This window comes from Lynx rufus, unplaced genomic scaffold (assembly GCF_022079265.1).
Source record: "Lynx rufus isolate CCGP_SWC_20201006 ecotype Redwood Valley unplaced genomic scaffold, mLynRuf1.p SCAF_14, whole genome shotgun sequence".
NCBI classification, from domain to species: domain Eukaryota; kingdom Metazoa; phylum Chordata; class Mammalia; order Carnivora; family Felidae; genus Lynx; species Lynx rufus.
Genome location: NW_025814828.1, coordinates 14999204 through 15019024, shown reverse-complemented (window position 1 = coordinate 15019024; position 19821 = coordinate 14999204). Strand labels below are relative to the sequence as shown.

General features: G+C 43.2%; 1 protein-coding gene across 5 annotated transcripts in view; it reads left to right on the top strand.

Moving 5' to 3' along the window:
• Positions 1-399: 399 nt before the first annotated feature.
• Positions 400-19821, top strand: part of PHKA2 (phosphorylase kinase regulatory subunit alpha 2) — a 70558-nt gene continuing 51136 nt past the window's right edge. For all 5 annotated transcript variants that reach the window (XM_047075967.1, XM_047075966.1, XM_047075965.1 and 2 more), the window contains exons 1-2: positions 400-483; positions 933-1132. In XM_047075967.1, the coding sequence (XP_046931923.1) occupies positions 1055-1132 (78 nt within the window). In that variant the 5' untranslated portion in view covers positions 400-483; positions 933-1054. The remainder of the gene's footprint in view (positions 484-932; positions 1133-19821) is intronic.

The following is a 19821-nucleotide window of genomic DNA, read 5'->3' as shown; positions in this document are numbered from 1 at the left end:
TTCCCCGAGGGGCCCCGCTACTCTGCTTCTGCAGGGAGGTGGGGACGCGGCCAGGTACGCAGTTGTGATCCTGGCCCGCGGTCCGGCGCTCAGGCGGCCGCGGTGGGCGGGCCTACTTCTCCCGCCTCCGATGAGGTTGGCGGCTCATCCCCGGCTCTCATCCCCGACACTCGGAGGGTTGGTTCCGCTCCGCTGCGGGGCGGGGCTGGAAGGCGGGGTCACCGACGCGCTGGTGAGCTCATCCCAGGGAGGGGCGGGGCCACAAGTGGACGGTTTTAGGGGCGTTCGGGGCCCCTGGCAAAGCGGTCCGCTTACCTTGCTCCTCAAGCCCAGGTCCGCGGGTTCCGCTCCGCGGCGGGGGCGGAGCTGGAGGCGGGTCCAGGGGTGGGGCGTGGGGCGGGCCCAGGGCGTCCAGGTGGTCTCCGCGGAAGGGCCTGTTTCTCCAGTTTCCTCGGGGCTCGGCGGTCGGCGGCCGGCGGGGAGGTAAGGGGCTCAGGGAGGCAACCGAGTTCCCGCCCGGAGCCAGGTTCTCCGCTGCTCCCGTGGGCCACCCCGTTTTCTTTCCCCCTCGAGCCGCGACTCGGAAGGTTGCGTTCCGCGGCGGGGGCGGGGCGGCAAGTGCGCTGCGGCAGGCGGGTTGGGTAGGGTTGGCGGCCCGCCCCGGGGCTTCTTCAAGACCTCTGGAAGGCAGAAAAGGCTCGACGGGGTCGTTGTCGTCTCACGTCCAGAGCGCAGTTCCCCGCGTCTCCCGTGTGGCAGCCCGGGACCCGCGGGCGTCGGGCGTGCGGCGGGCCTGGTCAAGGCGGGACCGCTTTAGCGCCAGCCCCCATCACCGCCCCCGCGCCTTCCAGAAGAGTGAAACTCTGGTTGGCTTGCTTTCCAAGCATACTTTGCTTCTTCCATTTTAAAAAGTCTCGACCTCCCACCGCCAGGCTCCATCCCGAGAACAACGAGGCTGTGATTGTTTGGGAACCAGGCCCGCTCGGCGGCCTCAGTCCGGGCGTCCCACCTCTGCACAACCCGTCGGGCGCCGGGGCTCGGGCAGCACGCGGAGATGAGGAGCAGGAGCAATTCCGGAGTCCGCTTGGATGGCTACGCGCGGCTGGTACAGCAAACCATCCTGTGCTACCAGGTAAGGAAGGACCACCCCAAGCTGCCCTCTTCGTGGCACTTACTCTCCTACCCAATCCCCTCCCGCGTCCTGAGACTTTGCAGTTAAGAGGTTTTTCTCTTCAAATCCAGAGCTTGCTGGCCAGTGATTACCCTCACCCCCATTCCACCCCATCCTCTTGCAGGGGACCGAAGTGCTGTGTGGCCACTCTTCACAGATTCTTTGACCCCTGTTTGGGATCGAAGACAGAGCCCCCACCCCCCGACCCCGTGCCCTGGACACAAAAATGCGTCTTTTTGCATCGACTCTCCATTTTGGGGGGTGAGAGGGGGGGTGTGTATAGGTTGGACAGAGCACACTGAATAAGGATGGGGAACTCGGACTGCCAGGGCAGTAGACAGGAGCGAAGAACCTCCTGAGGTTTGCATCCGGCCTCAAGAGAGTGGGGCGACTGCTGCTGCTCCTTGAGTCACTTTGTTAGAGACCCACCTGGGAGGACCTCAGGGGTTACTCTGGTTGATATTTTACAGGTGAGAAAACCACAGGCCAGAAAGGTTACCGTCTGAGCCAAACGCAGGTCTTCTGCTCCCAGCTTTAAGGGGATCTGTGAGGCTGCCCATGTGGTCTGATGTATGAATATGCCTGCTGTTCTGTATTACTGGGCTAAAGTTATATGTGGGCCCATCATGTTAAGACCACTGGACTATTTTTATTCCTAGTGAGGACAGCAGCTATGTCCCTTGCCCTCAATCAGCAGCAACTATTTATAGGACCTCCATGTCTGAGAAGGAAGTGGCATTCCATGAGTAGAGGCTCAGGCTACAAGTCGGAGCTGTAATCATTCCCAAGCCACTGACCATCTTCCCTTCTTAACCAATTTCTCAGTCTCATTTCTTCATTCAGGAAATATTTATTGTGTACCTATTATATGCAAGGCACTCTGTCAAGTGCTGGACTTACGAAAAGAATAAGTCCTCGTAGTATGATGCGATCTGTGCATAAGGTGTAGGTCCAGACTCCTTTGTCTGAGATCCTTGGGGCCAGATGTTTGCAAGTCAGAAATGTTTGGATTTTGGAAAGGTAATATACACATATAGTCTTTAATAACTGCAATGGGAAGCATCCCTTGGACCCATTTTTCTCACACCCGAATGTGAATATTCGCACTGAGTAGGAAAAATAAAGACTTAAATAGTTTCACATCAGTTCAGGTCACCTTTTGCCACCAAGCTTGCTACAAACTTAGGAAAAGACTTTAAATTTTCAGAGTTTATTGGCTTCAGAAATTGCACACGGATTGTGGTCCTTATTTGGGGGAGGTTAGCCCAGTTTGGGGACCAGGGGTGGAGTCCTGGAAGAGACGATGTTCAAGTTGAGAATTGAACAAGGAATAGGCGGGCAGAGGGTGGTTATTTTTGCCTTCCCGTTTGGAATATATTATAATTACATCGGCAGATTGTTTTAAAATTCAAATTGAAACGTTTTCCCCTTCATTACTGTCGTGGAAGGGGCTATAAGGAGAAGCGATGAAACCTGGTTCGTGTGTCACACCCGTGTTTGTGTCCCCGGCTCTGCCTTGAATGATGTGTTAGCTTTTACTCAACATCTCTTAAGTCCACGCCCGCATCTGTAAAATGGGAACAGTAACACCTACCTTCATTGAGGTATTGTGAAGAAAATTCGGGTCTAGTATGTTGCCTGGCGCCCAGTAGGCCAACAGTAAATAGTGCTATTGGTGGTATTATGACTTTGACATAGGCCACACATACCTGGGCCACACGTCGTCACTTCACCACCCTGGGCCATAATACTCCCTTTCTTGAAGGCCCTGATACAACTACTAATTGCTTTCTAGTCCGTGAACATGATTATGTGTCCCCATTGATGCAGTGAAATCCTTAAGCACAGAGGCCTCATCAGTTTTGTACGTTTTGAGTTAAGCAGTGTTCCAGGCTCGTGAAAGGAACCATTAAATCCTTGTTGATAAAATACTTCCTGCGGGCTCTGACCCAGCCATTGATCCAGGCTTGCCTTCTCTCAGGAGCAAAAGAACTGCCTTATTACAGCAAACGTGCAGCGTTGGACTTTCCTCTCCAACGTTTTAATGATTAAAAGAAAGTTATCTTGGCCTTTAGTTGTATTTATTTGGGGGGTAGTTGGTGAAAAGCTCTCAGATTTGCCCTCTGTACTCTTGCGGCTGACCAGAATCCTCTGCGTACCATCCTGCTGGGAAATGCCAGGAGTCTGCATTCACAGAATCGCGCTCCTTACCGCCCCCCACCCCGCCCCCAACCCATCCAGCCCCAACAGCTGGGCTTCACAGTTGTAGACCCTTAACCCATTTAGAATTTCATCCTCTTTCTGAGTGATCTTCGGTCACCTAAGCACTCTAAAAATGAATGGGCAATTTTATGCTTATGTTGCCATACTAAAAAAATGAATGAGCTGGACTAATGGTTTCTAAATTGATGCTGTATCTCCCCATCTCCTGTAGATGTATGGAGATGTTATGAGGTGTTTTTCATTGAATTCTGTTTTCTGATTTGCTTTCTAAATTGATTTCACTTGTTCGGAATCATTTAGTGTTAAACATTCTTTTGTTAGAGGCAATAGCGTGTCAACTAATTCCTTTTCCTGTATCTGTGAAAGAGAACAACTTTTTCCATTAGTCATTTGCCACATACATGTGCTACTAAATATTACTCAAATTTTTAAGGCAAAGAAGAGCTATGTTTATAAAAGGGTTCTTTTGCAGATAGGATTTCATATACACAGAGAGTATAAATATACACTCCAGGAAGTATCTTCAAGTAATCATTGACTTAAAAAAAAAAAAGAAATTCTCGGATTTATTTTGGTCCAGATAAACATTAAATGTACATTTCTTGAATATAAGTTCTGTTTGAAGGCTCATAAAAGTGTTAAGCACAAAGTAGTGATAAGAGAATATGGATTAGAAAGAAAAAGTGATCGAGGCAGTGACCGTAACTGCAGATTATTATAAAAAGCATATAATTAAGAAATAAGAACAGTAACTGAGTATTATTTATTTAGGGGCAATGGAACTTAAAATGAAAAGAATGGGATAACCAAAACATGGAGTAGGGAACAAATAGTAATAATAATAGTAAAGTCTAGTTTGGGGAGGTTTAAAAAAGATAGAATTAAATACTGTGAAATAACATAGCAGAGCAATGGGAAGTAGGTTAAAGCATTCTTAGGCCTTTATCACATTAAGGAGAGAGGTATTATATATTTATTTACTTTTTAACTTCTTTTAATGTTTATTTATTTTTGAGAGAGAGAGAGACAGAGCCTGAGTGGGGGAGGGACAGAGAGAGAGAGAGGGAGACACAGAATACCAAGCAGGCTCCAGGCTCTGAGCTGTCAGCACAGAGCCTGACGCGGGGCTTGAATTCATGGACTGCGAGATCATGACCTGAGCCAAAGTCGGGTGCTCAACCGACTGAGCCACCCAGGTGCCCCAGAATTTGACTTTTATTCTAAGAAGTGAAGCCATGAGCAGGTTTTGAGCAGATGAGTGACATCTGAATAATGTTTGAAAAGAATCCCGCTATCACCTGCATAGAATATTGTCTATAAGAGGTCACAAAGCAGAGCAGAGTGACCAATTGAGAAGCTGCTGCAGCTGGACCACAGTGGCCTAGACAAGGGTGGTTGCAGTGGAGACCACTGGGAGTGGTGGCGTTTGGGGGAAATTTTGTAGAGGCAACAGGATTTACTGGTGGATTGGGTGTAAGGTGTGTAGAAGAAAGAAGTCAAGAATGACTCCAAGGTTAATGGCTTGAGCAACTGGTAGGATGGAATTGCCATTTACTGAGTTGGGAAAGATTGTGGAAGAACAAACTTGGGGAGGAAGATAAGGAGTTTTTATTAAGTTTGAGGTGCCCATTAGGCATCCAAGTAGACATAGCAAGTAGGCAATTGAATATATGAATCTAGAAGTAGGGGAGAGGTCTGGGAGTTATATTGGTTTATATGTGGTGTTTAAAAGGTCCATGAGGCTGGATGAGATTACAGGAGTGAGTGTAGACAGAGAAGAGATGATGTTCAAAGAGGAGCTTTACAGAGGTGGAAAGATCCAGAAGATGACCAAATGCCAAGGAAGACTGAGAAGAGGCAGAGTGAAAATCACTGGAGCAAAGGCCTTGAACAAGTGAGAGGGGTGGAGTGTAGCACACACGTGGTAGGTGACCTTAAAGAGGAGCACAGATTGTTTATTCATCAAAACAAGAAGGAAGGCAGGGTACATGGGCGCCATGTTCTCTTTTATTGTTTCTACTTTCTCATTGAAACATAAGGCATGGTCATCAGCCAAGAGTACAGATGGGGAGGAGTTATTGGAGGATTGAAGAGAGAGGAGCAGGTATAAAATAGTCCTTCCTTCTCAAGGAAATCAGGGATTTTTAATAGGATTGTTGGACAGCACTGGAGGGTCATTAATTTCCAGTGGAAATTATGGCTGTGTTTTTCTCCAGCCACATTCAGCTGCTCAGGTGCACCCCCAGAGTAGGCCAAGAGTCAGATTTAACAAGAGGTGGGGCTTTGCCCAATGAATACAATGGAGTGAGAGGGGTGGGTGCAAAGGATTAACCGAGAACTCCTATCTTAAACTGTTTCAGATAAAAGATAAAGAGGGATAATTCTTAACTCCTCCTATGTGGCCAGTATCCCAGGATACCATAGGCAAACAAGACATAATGAGAAATAATATTTAGGGAGGAAATTCACTTATAAATATTGATGTGAAATACAAAGTGAAATACTCAATAAAATAAATCCAGCAGTGTATTAAAAAATGTATCACAGGGGCTTCTGGGTGGCTCAGTTGGTTAAGCGTCTGACTTCAGCTCAGGTCTTGATCTCATGGTTCGTGAGTTCCAGCTCCATGTCAGGCTCTCTCCTGGGGCTTTCTGCTTCAACGCATAATCTTTTTCAGATCCTCTGTCCCCCTCCTCTCTTTGCCCCTCCCCTGCTTGTGCTTGTTCTCTCAAAAAAAATAAACATTAAAAAAAAACCCAATAATTTGTTTAAAAAAAATGCATCACAATCAAGTTGAGTTTACCCAGGAATACAAAGAAATTTACTATAAGAAAATCTAATGCATTTTGCCACATTATCAAATTAAAGGAGAAAATAGTGTGATCATCTCAATAAGTGTAGAAAAGCCTTTGATAAAATTCAGCATCTGAAATGATTTATTACAAACACCTCTTAGCAAACTAGGCATTCCAGGGAATTGTATTATCCTGATAAAGGAAAATTGTTTAAAAAAATCTGCAAACATGACTAATGTATTGGCAAAAGATTAGAAACAATATCTTTAAAGTCAAGGACATCAAGGATCGCCACTATCGTTCCTTCTATTCAGCACTGTAATTGTGACCCACATAACAGAGATGAAAAACAAATGAGCAGGATAGAGATGATATTTGCAGATATAAATGCCATAGGAAACCCAAAACTACTGTAACTAGAATTCTCGATTTTTAGAGTAAGTTTTGGGGTGATTAATAAATAATGAATACAGAAGCTTAATCCTAAAAGAGTCTTTAGGGAACCAGCCACTTATAGTTGATTGATTTACGTTTCAATTTTTACTTGAGACCTTGTTTCAATTTGATTAGATAGCAGTTGACATTATTGTTTGGCTTCTGTGTTTGTAAATATTCTCCTTTCATTACTTCTCTTAACACCAAAGAGAAGTTCCAAAATAACCAAAAAATATTTTAAGTCCAAGTGTCCTATTTCATAGTTTCCCTTTAATTAAGTTGATTCTCTTTCTCATTTATAGTAATTTTGTATATTTTATTTCCGTGATCGTATTCTATAATATAAATAGGCAGTTCACAGAAGAGGAAACTAATAAATATGTGAAATGATGGCTCAACCTCGCTGGTATCTCGAACTCTAACAGATCAAGACAATACACACTGACAGATTGGCAGCAGTTTGGAAGCACAATTCTAAGTGTTGACAAGGTTATAGAGAAGGGGCAATTGTCATTCGCTACTCATGGGAAGAGGCACTAGTTAAGATAGACCAAACAAAGCCCAAAATTTCATTGAATAAACACAGAAGTTTATTTCTCACTCATGTAACAGCCCAGTGTGGGTCCAGGTCAGGAGCAGTGTCATCTAGAGACCTGGGCTACCAGTGGCTCTGCCAGCTTCAGTGTGCAGCTCCGAAGGTCACCCTGAATGTCGACCTCCAGCTGGTGGATCAGGAAAGAGTTCGGAAGATTGTTCATGGGAGAGTTTTACGGTCAAGGCATGGAAGTTGCGTACTTCACTTTCACTCAGGTTCCTTTGGCTAGAACCCAAACACATGGTTGCATCGAACTACAGGGGAGGATGGGAAATGCAGAATAACTGAAGGCCTAAGAAGAAGAGGAAATCCAATTAGTGATTAGCTAGTAGTCTGTGCCTTAGAATGTAAGTTACAGACTGTTAAGTGGTACGGCCACCTTGGAAAACGGTTTGGAGATATTGGTGAACTTGAAGCGATGCATATCACGTGACCCAGGAGGTCCATATGTAGTTATGCATACCAGTGATGTGCTCTTACCTGTTACCCAAGGAGACATGTACAAGGACATTTGTTGAGGCATTGTAAGAGGGAAAAATTAGAAACAATCTAAATGTTCATCACTTTGGGAAAGGACGAATAGAGATATCTAGCCACACAATAGCCATACACCATATAGCACTTAAAATGAGTGACCTAGACTTACATGTATCAAATTGGATAGCACTCAGAAATTTAAAGTTGAGTGAAAACAAGTTATAGAAGACTAAGTATAGCCCGCTATTGCGTATGTAGAACTTTAAAAGCATCCCCAATAATATTCTTCCTTGCTTGGGGACACGTACTTACAAGAATTTCTAAAACATGAACAGGAAAAATCCACTCCTGCTTTGAAGTAGTATAGCGGTTCTCAGGAGTGTGGTCCCCAGATCCCTTAGGATCCCCGAGCCCTTTTAGGGCTGATAGATGGCTGTCTGCTCTGTGTGTTGATTGGAGAAAGAAAGTACTGAACGGATGACATCTTTTCCTTCACATAATTCAGTGCCCTGCCTTTTGCCATCTCCTACTTCAACTCTTTTGGGTGCCAGGAGGAGGGCTTTTGCTGTGCTCTTTTCAGGACAGCTTTTAAATATTTTAGTGCCAGATGAAAACATTTGAGTAATTGAATGAAAAAAGCCCTTGAATCTTCCACTTAACACATAGAGGACTGTAATAACCCATACACGGGAGAGATTTAGAACTGTTTCCAGTTTTGCAGGAATCCAAAAGATCATCTAGTTAGATCAACTGGTTTCTTTTTATAGCTAAAAACTTCAGCCAGGAGAGTTGAGGGGACCTTTTTCAAGGCCATCCTTCTGGTGAGCCGACAGCCCTGCGATGAGAGGAATGGAGAGAAATACTTTAGATACACCAGATTGCTGTGAACACCAATTAAAAGTTGCATTCCCCTTATTTTTACCAGTTAAAAATAGTGAAACTTTCATAGGCCCTTTATTTTTGCCTGTTAAAATAGTGAAACTTTCATAGGCCCTTTCTTTATACTGTGAGGCAGACGTGATATTTATTTCACTCTATTAGTGAAAGTCACAGAGCAAAATAAATATCACGTCTGCCTCACACTGGGTGGAGAGAACATAATTAATGTTCGTAACGTACATGTAGAGTAGTGGTTCTTAATCAAATGAGTTACAGAGCCATTTGGGAGCTTGGTGAAAGCTGAATGTTTTATTGTCTCCTGAGAAAAATGCTCATGAAGAATTTCCAGGAGGCTCATGGACCTCCACCTCCCTGCCCCCCAAAGCCCATCAGTCAACTCCTAGTAGATCCTCTAGTGAGTCCAGATTCGCAGTGACGTGTGGTACTTGGTGCTCTGAACCTGAGCCTAATGAAAGCAAAGTCAGTCTTAGAGCTGCAAATAAATGGCGATGCCCACGACTCTTCTGTGGGGGGGAAACATTACTAGTGTGGTACCCAGCAATCCCTGATACCTCGGACTTCAGGTGTCGGCCAAGAGGATCCCAGCAACCCCACTGCGTTTGTCCTCCATCACTTCTCACAACTGGCTACGGACTGACATCTCGGTCATCCCCCACTTTACTACAGGGATCGGCGAGAGAGGCAAAGAAATAAAATATCCTAAGACGGTGGTAAAATCATTTGTCCATTTGATGGTAGCCAAGGGGCCCGGACAGTTTCCGTACATTTCGAAAGTTTTGAGACGGGCAGTGGGATCTGGATTGAAGCTGGAAGAAAACTGGATTGAAGTGGGCGCTTGCAGTACTTGGCTCCTGACCTAGTTTATTTCCCTCGAAGCCATCCTTCAGTCATAGGAGATGGTGCAAGTGCCTAGGCCCGGGGCACCTTGGAGGTGTGTATTATTTGTGAACCCAGAGGGGAAAATCTGCTAAGCAGCAATTTAGAAAAAGACATCAGTTGAAAGGAAAAGTTGCCCACCTGTGATCTCCTTAGGTAAAAGCATGAGGCCTGCTGCATATTAGAGTTTACGTTTTCAGCATTATTCTCTGAATGCCCAAGGTTTACATATCAAATGATACAAAACCTATTTTTTAAACTGATAAAGTGTTACACAGCCCGTGGTCTCAATTAGAGATGTAATCTTTTTATTTATTTATTTTTATTTTTATTTTTTTTTTAAACGTTTATTTATTTTTGGGACAGAGAGAGACAGAGCATGAACGGGGGAGGGGCAGAGAGAGAGGGAGACAAAAAATCGGAAACAGGCTCCAGGCTCTGAGCCATCAGCCCAGAGCCCGACGCGGGGCTCGAACTCACGGACCGCGAGATCGTGACCTGGCTGAAGTCGGACGCTTAACCGACTGCGCCACCCAGGCGCCCCAATCTTTTTATTTTTTAACACTCTATTTTTTAATTTAAGTAAGTTCCACTCCCCGTGTGGGGTTGAACTCATGACCCCGAAATTAAGAGTCACACAGTCTACTTGACTGAGCCAGCTAGGAACCCCAGATGTAATCATTTTAAGACAAAGGCTTTTGGAATTCCCACCCTAAAAAACATCTCAAGTCCAAGGCATTGATTGCCCTTTCCTGTCCCCTTTAATATTTTAAATGGTGGTTGCTAGAATAAAATTTCAGCATGACAAAAGAATTTAACCAGTTTTTGGAGTTTTTAATATCAGAATTTTTCACTTTCTGTTTGTTGCTTTCCAACATGGGGTTGGAGTTGGGGGATGATAGTGAATAATCATGTATTTTCAATATTTGTCCTGGTTTCTTCTAGGTATTTCATTTGACTAATCGAATTGTACTTTTCTTCCTTGGAACTGAGCAAGGCAGCGACATGGTCTTAGCCATTTTTAATCTAAAGGAAAAAGGACTGAGGGCAGAGATCAGCTGGAAGCCTCTGACCTCTGTCTCACAGAGTATAGGAAAAGGGAGCCAGCCGGGAGGCTTCACAGAGGAGCAAGTGTGTGGGGAGGCATTTAGCGTGAGGACATTCCGGGCCCCCGGGCTCGGAAGTGTGCGAGTGCGGGCAGGAAACAAATTCCAGCTTGGGGGCAGGGGCGAAGGAAGGAGTGTCAGGTGATTGGGCCAGATGTGGGAGGAGGAGGCTGCACCTGATGAGCCTACTTTGTAGGATTGGAGCATTCTGAGCAGGGCAGTGATTGAGATTCTAGTTCTTTCTGCGACCTTCCTTTGTGGAGGATAGATTGGAAGGGACCAGTACTAGAGGCAGGAAGATCAGTAAGGAGCTATTCCAATCTTCTCGTGGGACAGCGGTAGGGGAGGAGGGAATTTATACTCTGCCAATTTTGGTGCATAGACCACATCCATCTCCGTGCCCTCCAGCTAGAAACTGAATTGGACAATGTGAAGTACCGTGGGGCTACCATCAGGCGTATGTATTTTGCTTTAATATTGCCGCAACCTTGGATGTCTTTAACAGCATCAAATAAATGTTTTTATGGTATCTAGTTCACTTTGGCCATTTAAACATTCATGATTGCATTTGTCAGGATTCTATCAGGTGTAAATGACTGAAACCCGCCTCAAACAGCCTTTAAGCACAAAAGAGGATCTCTTGCTCAAATAACTGAAAAGTCCGAGGGATTGTTCTGGATTCAGGCATGGCTGGAATCGGGACCTCAAATGATCAAGTATGTCTCTTAGCATTGCTTGGCCGCCTTTGACTTGGAGTGGACTTTATTCTCTGGCGGGCTCATCCCGCATGGTCGCAGCGGTGCCTGCTTGGCAGCTCCAGGTTGTATCCTTTTAGAGCGGTGGCCTCTGCAAAAAGAAAGCTTTTTTATAGTGGCTCCAGCACAAGTCCTGACGAGAATGGCTCTCAGCTGATCCAGCTTGGGTTGTGTGCTCCTCCATGAACTGTGCCTAGATTGGCCAGGCCTGGGATCCCATGTCCTTCCCTGAAGCTGGGGCTGGGGCCAGGGGGCAGGCAGTGATGGGTCAGCCCCACCAGAATCACACTGAATCAGAGTAGGGGAAATAATAGGCCATTACCAGAAAAAGCAGAACGGGTGCTAGACAGGCAGAGACAACAGTGTTTCCATTAGGGTAGGGATGAAGCGAAGGGCCCAGGGAGACCCATGCTCTCCAATCTGCTTTGAACCCTCTTTTTTATAGAGAGAGAAATCGAGGCCTGGAGAAGTTAAGTAATTTGCCCAAGATCACATAGCAGGTAAGTGTCAGAACAGAAATTTGAACCCAGCTGTATCTTATGTAGAGTAGGGCCCATGCCCTTAACCACTACATTATACACTACACCTCCTGTGTGTGTGTGTGTGTGGGCGGTGGGGGGGTGGTGCTCAGGCTCCTTCTGCCCAAATAATGCCAGACTGAGACCGCATTACCTACAATCCTGTCCATTCTCTTTGGAAAATTCTAAATGTTAGGAAGTTCTTGTATTGAGTTGAAATCTGACTTGAGTTTTAGTAACTGAGAAAATTGAATCCCTCTTTCACAAGACAGCCTCTCAGCTCTTTGAAGATGCTAACTTGCTCTCCATTAAGCCTTCTCTAAATACCCATAATCTTCCCCTGTTCCCATGAGATTTGGCTTTCAGCCTATTCATAGCCCTAATCACCCTCTGGGGACATTCTAGGCGGTGAATGTCCCCTGTAAAATACGGTGTTTGGGGGCATCTGGGTAGTTCAGTTGGTTGAACGTCTGACACCAGCTCAGGTCATGATCTCAGAGTTAATGAGTTTGAGCCCCGCATCGGGCTTACTTCTGTCAGCACAGAGCCTGCTTCAGATCGTCTGTCCACCTCTCCTTCTGTCCCTCCCCCACTCTCACTCTCAGAAATAAATTAAAAACATTAAGAAATTTTTCAATGAATAAAACATGGTGTTTGGCAGTGACTAAATATGCTAGATGTGCTCTGTGAGGCTGGCAGTTTAGTGAGACTTTCATTTCTCTCATCTGAAAACTTTGCTTCCATTAACACAGCATTGGCTTTTTTGGTATCCACTCATATGCTGTTGGTAGGTTACTGTTAAAACTTGTAGTCATTGTTGTATGGTTGAAATTTCTTGCACCTAAGTGTTGGGACCGGATAATGTCAGTGTCACAGGGTAGCTGCTGGAGTTAGGAAGGAGGGGGTGATTTGGAAAAGAGAGAAGAGGTTCTGTTAAAGATGTGTTGGGGCCCCTGGGGCAGGAATGTATGTGTAAAGGGAACTGAGTCGACTCGAATGTGTGGGAGTGTTGGCTAATAAAATTAGTTCAGCAAACATTTATTAAGCATATGAGCCCAATAAATAAATTCTTGTTGAATTCTTTCTAGTTTGTTTTGACCGGTTGCCCAAGTCCATAAGCATTCTCCTGGTCCAGTACTGGCTCAGCATCTACTTTGCAGCTCTTAACCTGTCTCTCCTGTCCCCTCTACACACCCTCTAAGGGCAGTAACTATCACCGTTTCAACATCTCTGTTCTCTTCTGTTGTTAAAATCTCCGTTTCCTGCTTGCTCTGAGAATCATCTTTGTATTGCCACCAGCCAAGATTGTGTAAGTGTTCTTTCTTGAGCTTGTATGAAGGCTTTAGCTTTCATTTTTTTCATTTTTCAAGTAGATACTTATAATGTTGAATATGTGTTTTTTCAACTACATGCACACCACTCTTAGGAAGTCATGTATACTGTTTTCTTTGGTCGTCCTCTACCCCTGTACCCCTACACTTGCCGAAACCAAAATGTTCATCCACTGATGAGTGGGAACACAAAATTTACTATGTCTATACAGTGGAATGTTATTTGCAATAAGAAGGGATGGAGTACTGACACCTCTATAACATTGAAAGACCTGGAACACATTATGCTGATTGAAAGAAGCCGGGCATGAGAGATCACATATGGTATGAGGCTGTTTATACAAAATGTCCAGGCAAATCTATAGGAACAGAAAGTAGATTAGTGGTTGCCAAGGCCTGGGAGTTTGAAGGTCAGGGGCAGATGGGAAATGACTTTTAATGGGTACGGGGTTTCATTTCGGAGTGATGAAAATATTCTAAAATTAACTGCCATGTTTCTGTAAGTCTGTAACTATAGCAAAAACCATTGAATTGTACCCTTTAAATGGGTAAAGTATATGGTGTATGAATTATGTCACAATAAAATTTTTTTTAAAAAGTGCTAGAAATAACAATTTCCTTTTTCATATATTTAGTGTACAGTTCTGTGAATTTTAAAACGTGTAGAGTCATGTAACCATAACCATAATCAAGATACAAAGCAGTTCCTTCAACCCCAAAAGATCTCCCTCCTGCTACCCCTTTGTCACACCCTCTCCCCACCCTTAACCCCTGGAAACCACCGATCACTTCTCTATCGCTGTAGTTTTGTCTTTTCAAGAATGTCATGTAAGTGGAATCATGTGGTATGTAACCTTTGCTAGTGGCTTCTTTTACTTAGCATAAGGCCTGTGAAATTCATCCAAGTTGCTGTATATCAATAGTTTGTTCTTTTCATTGCTAGGTAGTATTCATTATAGGGATATATCCCAGTGTGTTTATCCATTCACCTATTGAAGGACATTTGAGTTTCCAGTTTTTGGTAGTTAAGAATTGAGCTGCCTTACACGTTGCTTGTAGAGGTCTCTGTTTCTCCAGGGTAAATATTCAGGAACAGGATTGCTGGGTTGTAGGGTAAGTGTTCAAGTTTATTAGAAATTGTCAAACTGGGGGCACCTGGGTGGCTCAGTCAGTTAAGCATCTGACTCTTGGTTTCTGTTCAGGTCATGATCCCACGGTTTGTGAGATCGAGCCCCACGTTGAGCTCTGTGCTGGCAGTGTGGAGCCTGCTTGAGATTCTCTCCTCTCTCTCTCTCTGCCTCTCCCCTGCTCATGCTCTCTTTTTCTCTCTCTCTCAAAATAAATAAGCTTAAAAAAAAAAAAAAAGAAATTGCCAAACCGTTCTCTAGAGCGGCAGCACCACTTTGCATTCCCACCAGCAACATAAGAGGATTCCAGTGATTCTACGTCTCTGTCAACACTTAGTAATGGCAGTATTTTTAATTGTAGCCATCTTAATAGGTATGTAGTGATAGCTCATAGTAGTTTTAATTTGTATTTACTTAATAGCTAATGATGTTGAGCTTTTTATGTGCTTATTTGTCATCTGTCAAATCCTCTTAAGTGAAGCATCCAAGTTTTTTTGTTTGTTTTTACCAATTTTTAAATTAGGCTGTTTGTTTTCTTACTGTTGAGTTTTGAGAGTTCACACTTCTCTTGTTGAGTATGTGACTTGCAAATAGTTTCTCCTAGTCTGTAGCTTGTTTTTGTTTGTTTGTTTGTTTTTTATCTCTTAACAGTGTCCTTCGCAGAGCAAAAGTCTTTAATTTTACTCAAGTCCAATTTATCGGTTTTTCTTCAATGGATCTTCCTTTTAGTACTATCATGGCTAATTCCGCCCAGCTGTAGGTCATGAAGGTTTTTCTTCTGTGTTTGCTTATAAAAGTTTTATAGGTTTCCATTTAACATTGAGATCTGTGATTTTGAGTTAATTTTTGTAATGTTTTATTTATTTATTTTGAGAGAGAGAGAGTGAGCAGGGGAGAGGCAGAGAGAGAGGATGGGGGAGAGAATCCCTAGCGGGCTCCAAGCTCAGCATGGAGCCCAACACGGTGCTTGATCTCATGACTGTGAGATCATGACCTGAGCTGAAATCAAGAGTTGGACTCTTAACTGACTGAACCACACAGGCGTCCCTGAGTTAACTCTTGTAGGAGATGCAGGATTGAGATTGAGATTCATTTTCTTGCATATGGATGCCCGGTATTTGCTTTGCTCTAGAACCATGTTAACAACAATTTTGACATCTAAGTTTATTGTTTTTGTTTAGTCACATTTTTAAAAATAGCACATCTTTTTATTATTCTCATTCTTTCCTTGAGTGGTTTCAATATTTCTTTGAGTATTTTTTTTTAATTCAAGTGTAGTTGTTTGTGTTATGTTAGTTTCAGGTATACAGTACAGTGATTTGACAATTATATACATTATGAAATGCTCACCACAGTAAGTGGTGTTATGTTAGTTTTATGTTAGTTTCAGGTATACAGTACAGTGATTTGACAATTATATACATTATGAAATGCTCACCACAGTAAGTATAGTTACCATCTGCTGTGACTGTATTTCCTATGCTGTACTTTTCATCCCTGTGACTTATTTATTTTATAACTGGAAGTTTGTCCTTCTTAATCGTCTTCACTTGTTTCACTCATCCTCTCACCACCTCCCACCCCTTGGCAACCACCAGTTTGTTCTTTGTACTTATGAATCTGTTTCTGTTTGTTTTTGTTTTTTAGATTCCACATATAAGTGAAATCATACGGTACTTGTCTTTCTCTTAGCATAACCCTCTAGGTCCATCCATGTTGTCACAAATGGCACAGTCTTACTCTTTTATGGCCAAGGAACATTTCATTGTATATACAAACCACATCTTCTTTTTCCATTCGTTTGTCAGTGGAAACTTGGATTGCCTCCTTATCTTGGCTATTGTAAATAATGATGCAGTAAACATAGGAGTGCATATATCTTTTTTAATAAGTGTTTTCATTTTCTTTGGGTAGTGAAATTACTGGATTGTATGGTATTTCTATTTTTTATCTTTTTGAGGAACCTCAGTACTATTTTCCATAGTGGCTGCACTAGTTTGCATTCCTACCAACAGTGCACAAGTGTTCCCTTTTCTCCACATCCTTGCTAATGCTTGCCATTTGTTGTCGTTTTCATTCTAGTCATTCTGACAGGTTTAAGGTGATCCCATTATGGTTTTGATTTGTGTTTCCCTGGTGATTACTGGTGTTGAGCATCTTTTCATGTGTCCGTTGGCCATTTGTATGTCTCCTTTGGAAAAATGTCTATTCAGATCTTCTGCCCATTTTTAAATCAGATTATTTGCTTTTTTGTTGTTGTTATTGAGTTGTATAGGTTCTTGTTATACTTTGGGTATAAACCCTCTATCAGATATATTATTTGCAAATATCTTCTCCCATTCAGTAGGTTGCCTTTTTGTTTTGTTGATGATTTCCTTCACTGTGCAAAAGCTTTTTACTTGGTGTAGTCCCATTAGTTAATTTTTGCTTTTGTTTCCCTTGCCTGAGGAGACCTATCCATAAATACGTTGCTAAGTCCAGTGTCCATGTAATTACTGCTCATGTTTTCTTTTAGGAGTTTTATGATTTCAGGTCTTAGGTTTAAGTCTTTAACCCATTTCACGCTAGTTTTTGTGTATGGTCTAAAAAAGGGGCCCATTTCCATTCTTTTGCATATAGCTATCCAGTTTTCCCAGAACCATTTATTGAAGAGACTGTCTTTTCTCCATCGTATAGTCTGACCTCCTTTGTTGTAGGTTAATTGATTATATAATCATGGGTTTATTTCTGGGCTGGCTGTTTTGTTCTATTGATCTATGTGTCTGTCTTTGTGCCAGTACCATAATGTTTTCATTACCATAGCTTTGTAGTATATGTTGAAACCTGGGGTTGTGATACCTCCAGCTTTGTTCTTCTTTCTCAAGATTGCTTTGGCTATTTGGGGTCTTTTGTGGTTTTATACAAATTTTAGGATTTTTTTTTGTTCTAGTTTTGTGAAAAATGCTATTGGTATTTTGATAGGGATTGCCTTGAACCTGTAGATTGCTTTGGGTAGAATGGACATTTTAACAATTAATTTAATTAACTTAACAATTCTTCCATTCCATGAGTATGGTGAGGTTTGTGTGATTGAGTTTTAGAAAGTTGTGTGCTTCTAGGAATTTATTCATTTATTCTGAGTTATCCAATTTGTTGGCACATAATGGTTCATAGTATTCTTTTATTACCCTTTGTATTTCTGTGTTCCAACACCACTTATTAAAATAATAACTGTCCTTTCGGGGTGCCTGGCTGGCTCAGTCGGTAGATCATGAAACTTTTGATCTTAGGGTTGCAAGTTTGAGACACATGTTGGGTGTAGAGATTACTTAAAAATAAAATCTTAAAAAAAAAAAAAAGACTGTCCTTTCCCCGTTTGTCTGTAGACTTTTGTCAAAAATCAATTTGTCATATTTGTGTGGATCTGTTTCTGGACTCTGTACTCTGACCTCTGTGTGTCTATCCCTTTACTTCTTATTAGGTAGAGACAAATTTAGGATTGTTAAGTCTTCATGGTGAACTGACTCTTTCATTTTTATGTAATATTCCTCTGTATCCCTGGTAATATTCTTTGCAGTAAAGTCAGCAAAGACCTTACCTGATATTAATATCTCAATTCCTTTTTCCTCCTACCCCTGTCCTAAAGAGTAGGAATTATCATTTATTTAATACTTTTTTATAAGCCAGTCTTTTTTTTTTAACATTTATTCATTTTTGAAAGACAGAGAGAGACTTTTTTATAAGCCAAAAAGCAAAATGCAAATGGCTCATTACCATGTTAATCTCTGATCGCTACAGATTCACTTATCAGTGGGCTATAAAGGTGGGGGTCCCAACCCACCACAGCTAGCAGGTAAGGTCATCATGACAGCATAATTATTCACAATTCTTTACATAATAGTTGTTTACATAATTGTTCACATAATAGTTCACAACTGTTTGCTTCCCATCCTTAGGGGAGGATTTCACATCTCTCCCTTGTTGAACTCCGAAATGGCCATGAGACTTGGTTTCATGCATGAGATGAGAGGGGAGGTAATATGTGTCCATTCTGGCTGGCAGCCTGAAGAGGCAGCTCAGGGTTCGCTGTCTTTCTTCTCCCCTGCCATGGGATGGGCAGTGTTGTGGGTACAGGCTGCTCCAGTAGGCTGGTTCCTAGAAGAAAGACAAGACCGAGCAGAACCACGGTCGACCAGCGATGGACATGAGGCATGGAAGAGAAATGAATGTTTGGTATTATAAGACGCCAAGCCCTGGGCCCAATTCACTCTAGGCCTTTCTCTCACAAACAGGCGCCAAGAAGGGCACTTTCTCTAATTTAGAAATGCAGAAGTGGTGGAAGAGGTAAGAGGGGCCATCAGATGACTGAAACTGAAGGACAAGATGCCCAACTGTTGGCCCCTTGTGCTCAATGAAACACAATTTATTTTGGGCTCATTGTCTCAGGCCTCTTCTCCTCGAGTTGAAGGGTATCATTTGTCAGTTCCCTCACAGCAGGGGTGCTGAGTCTCCTGGCTCAGGCCTGTGCCTTCTCCACATTGGGACACTACCCTTGACTCTTCATGGCTGTCCTCATAGCCCCATTGTCTGCAGTCCGCCCCATCTTCTTCCTTCATGGCCCCACACCTGTCACCTCGGGAAACGGTTGTCGAGCGGTCATGGTGCTTATTACAGAATTTGTCACTAATGTTAATTTACTCTTACAGGTAAAGTACACAGAGAGTTTAGTAAAACAGGGAAGATTGATTTGAGTGAGCAAAATTCAGGGCTAAAGAAGGGGAAAGGCAAAGACCTGGGGGTGGAGAGGGTGGAGAGTTGCCAGGGTTTTTTTCTCAAACATATCAATGGGATAAATATATCCACTAGCCATATTTACTATAAAAATAAAAGAAGGCACCAGGCTTTTTTTTTTCCTAATAAAAATAATGACGGTTACGCTAAGCAGACTTGTAGGTTGTTCCCCTAACCACTATCCCCATCTTCCCCATCGGATTTCCTGAAATAATTCTATGAAAAAGAAGTAATGTGAATGAAATCTGTTCAGATAGGTTGTGATAATATAGTTAGCAGTTACTGAGCACTGATTTATGGTAGATACAGTCCAAAATGCTTGATTTGAATTACTCATTTAATTCTCACCAACAACACTCTCCTTTTGAGAGAGAGAGCGCGCGCACGAGCGCAAGTCGGGGAGAGGGGCAGAGGGAGAGACAGAGTGAGAGAGAGTATCTTAAGCAGGCTCCACGCTCAGTGCAGAGCCCCACACGGGGCTCGATCCCATGGCTGTGGGATCATGACCTGAGCCGAAATTAAGAGTCGGATGCTTAACCGATTGAGCCACCCAGGTGCCTCCCAGCACCTCTGCTCTTAAACATAATACGCTGAAGGCTATGTGGGGGTATAGGTACAATTATATTTTTAAAAGATTGAAAAGCAGCATATGGTTAAAATGATCATATCTGAAGCCATTGGCTTAGCCTGAAAAAAGCTCTGCCCACTTTCCTCCTGTTGTCTGCAGTTTGGCTGTTTGTGT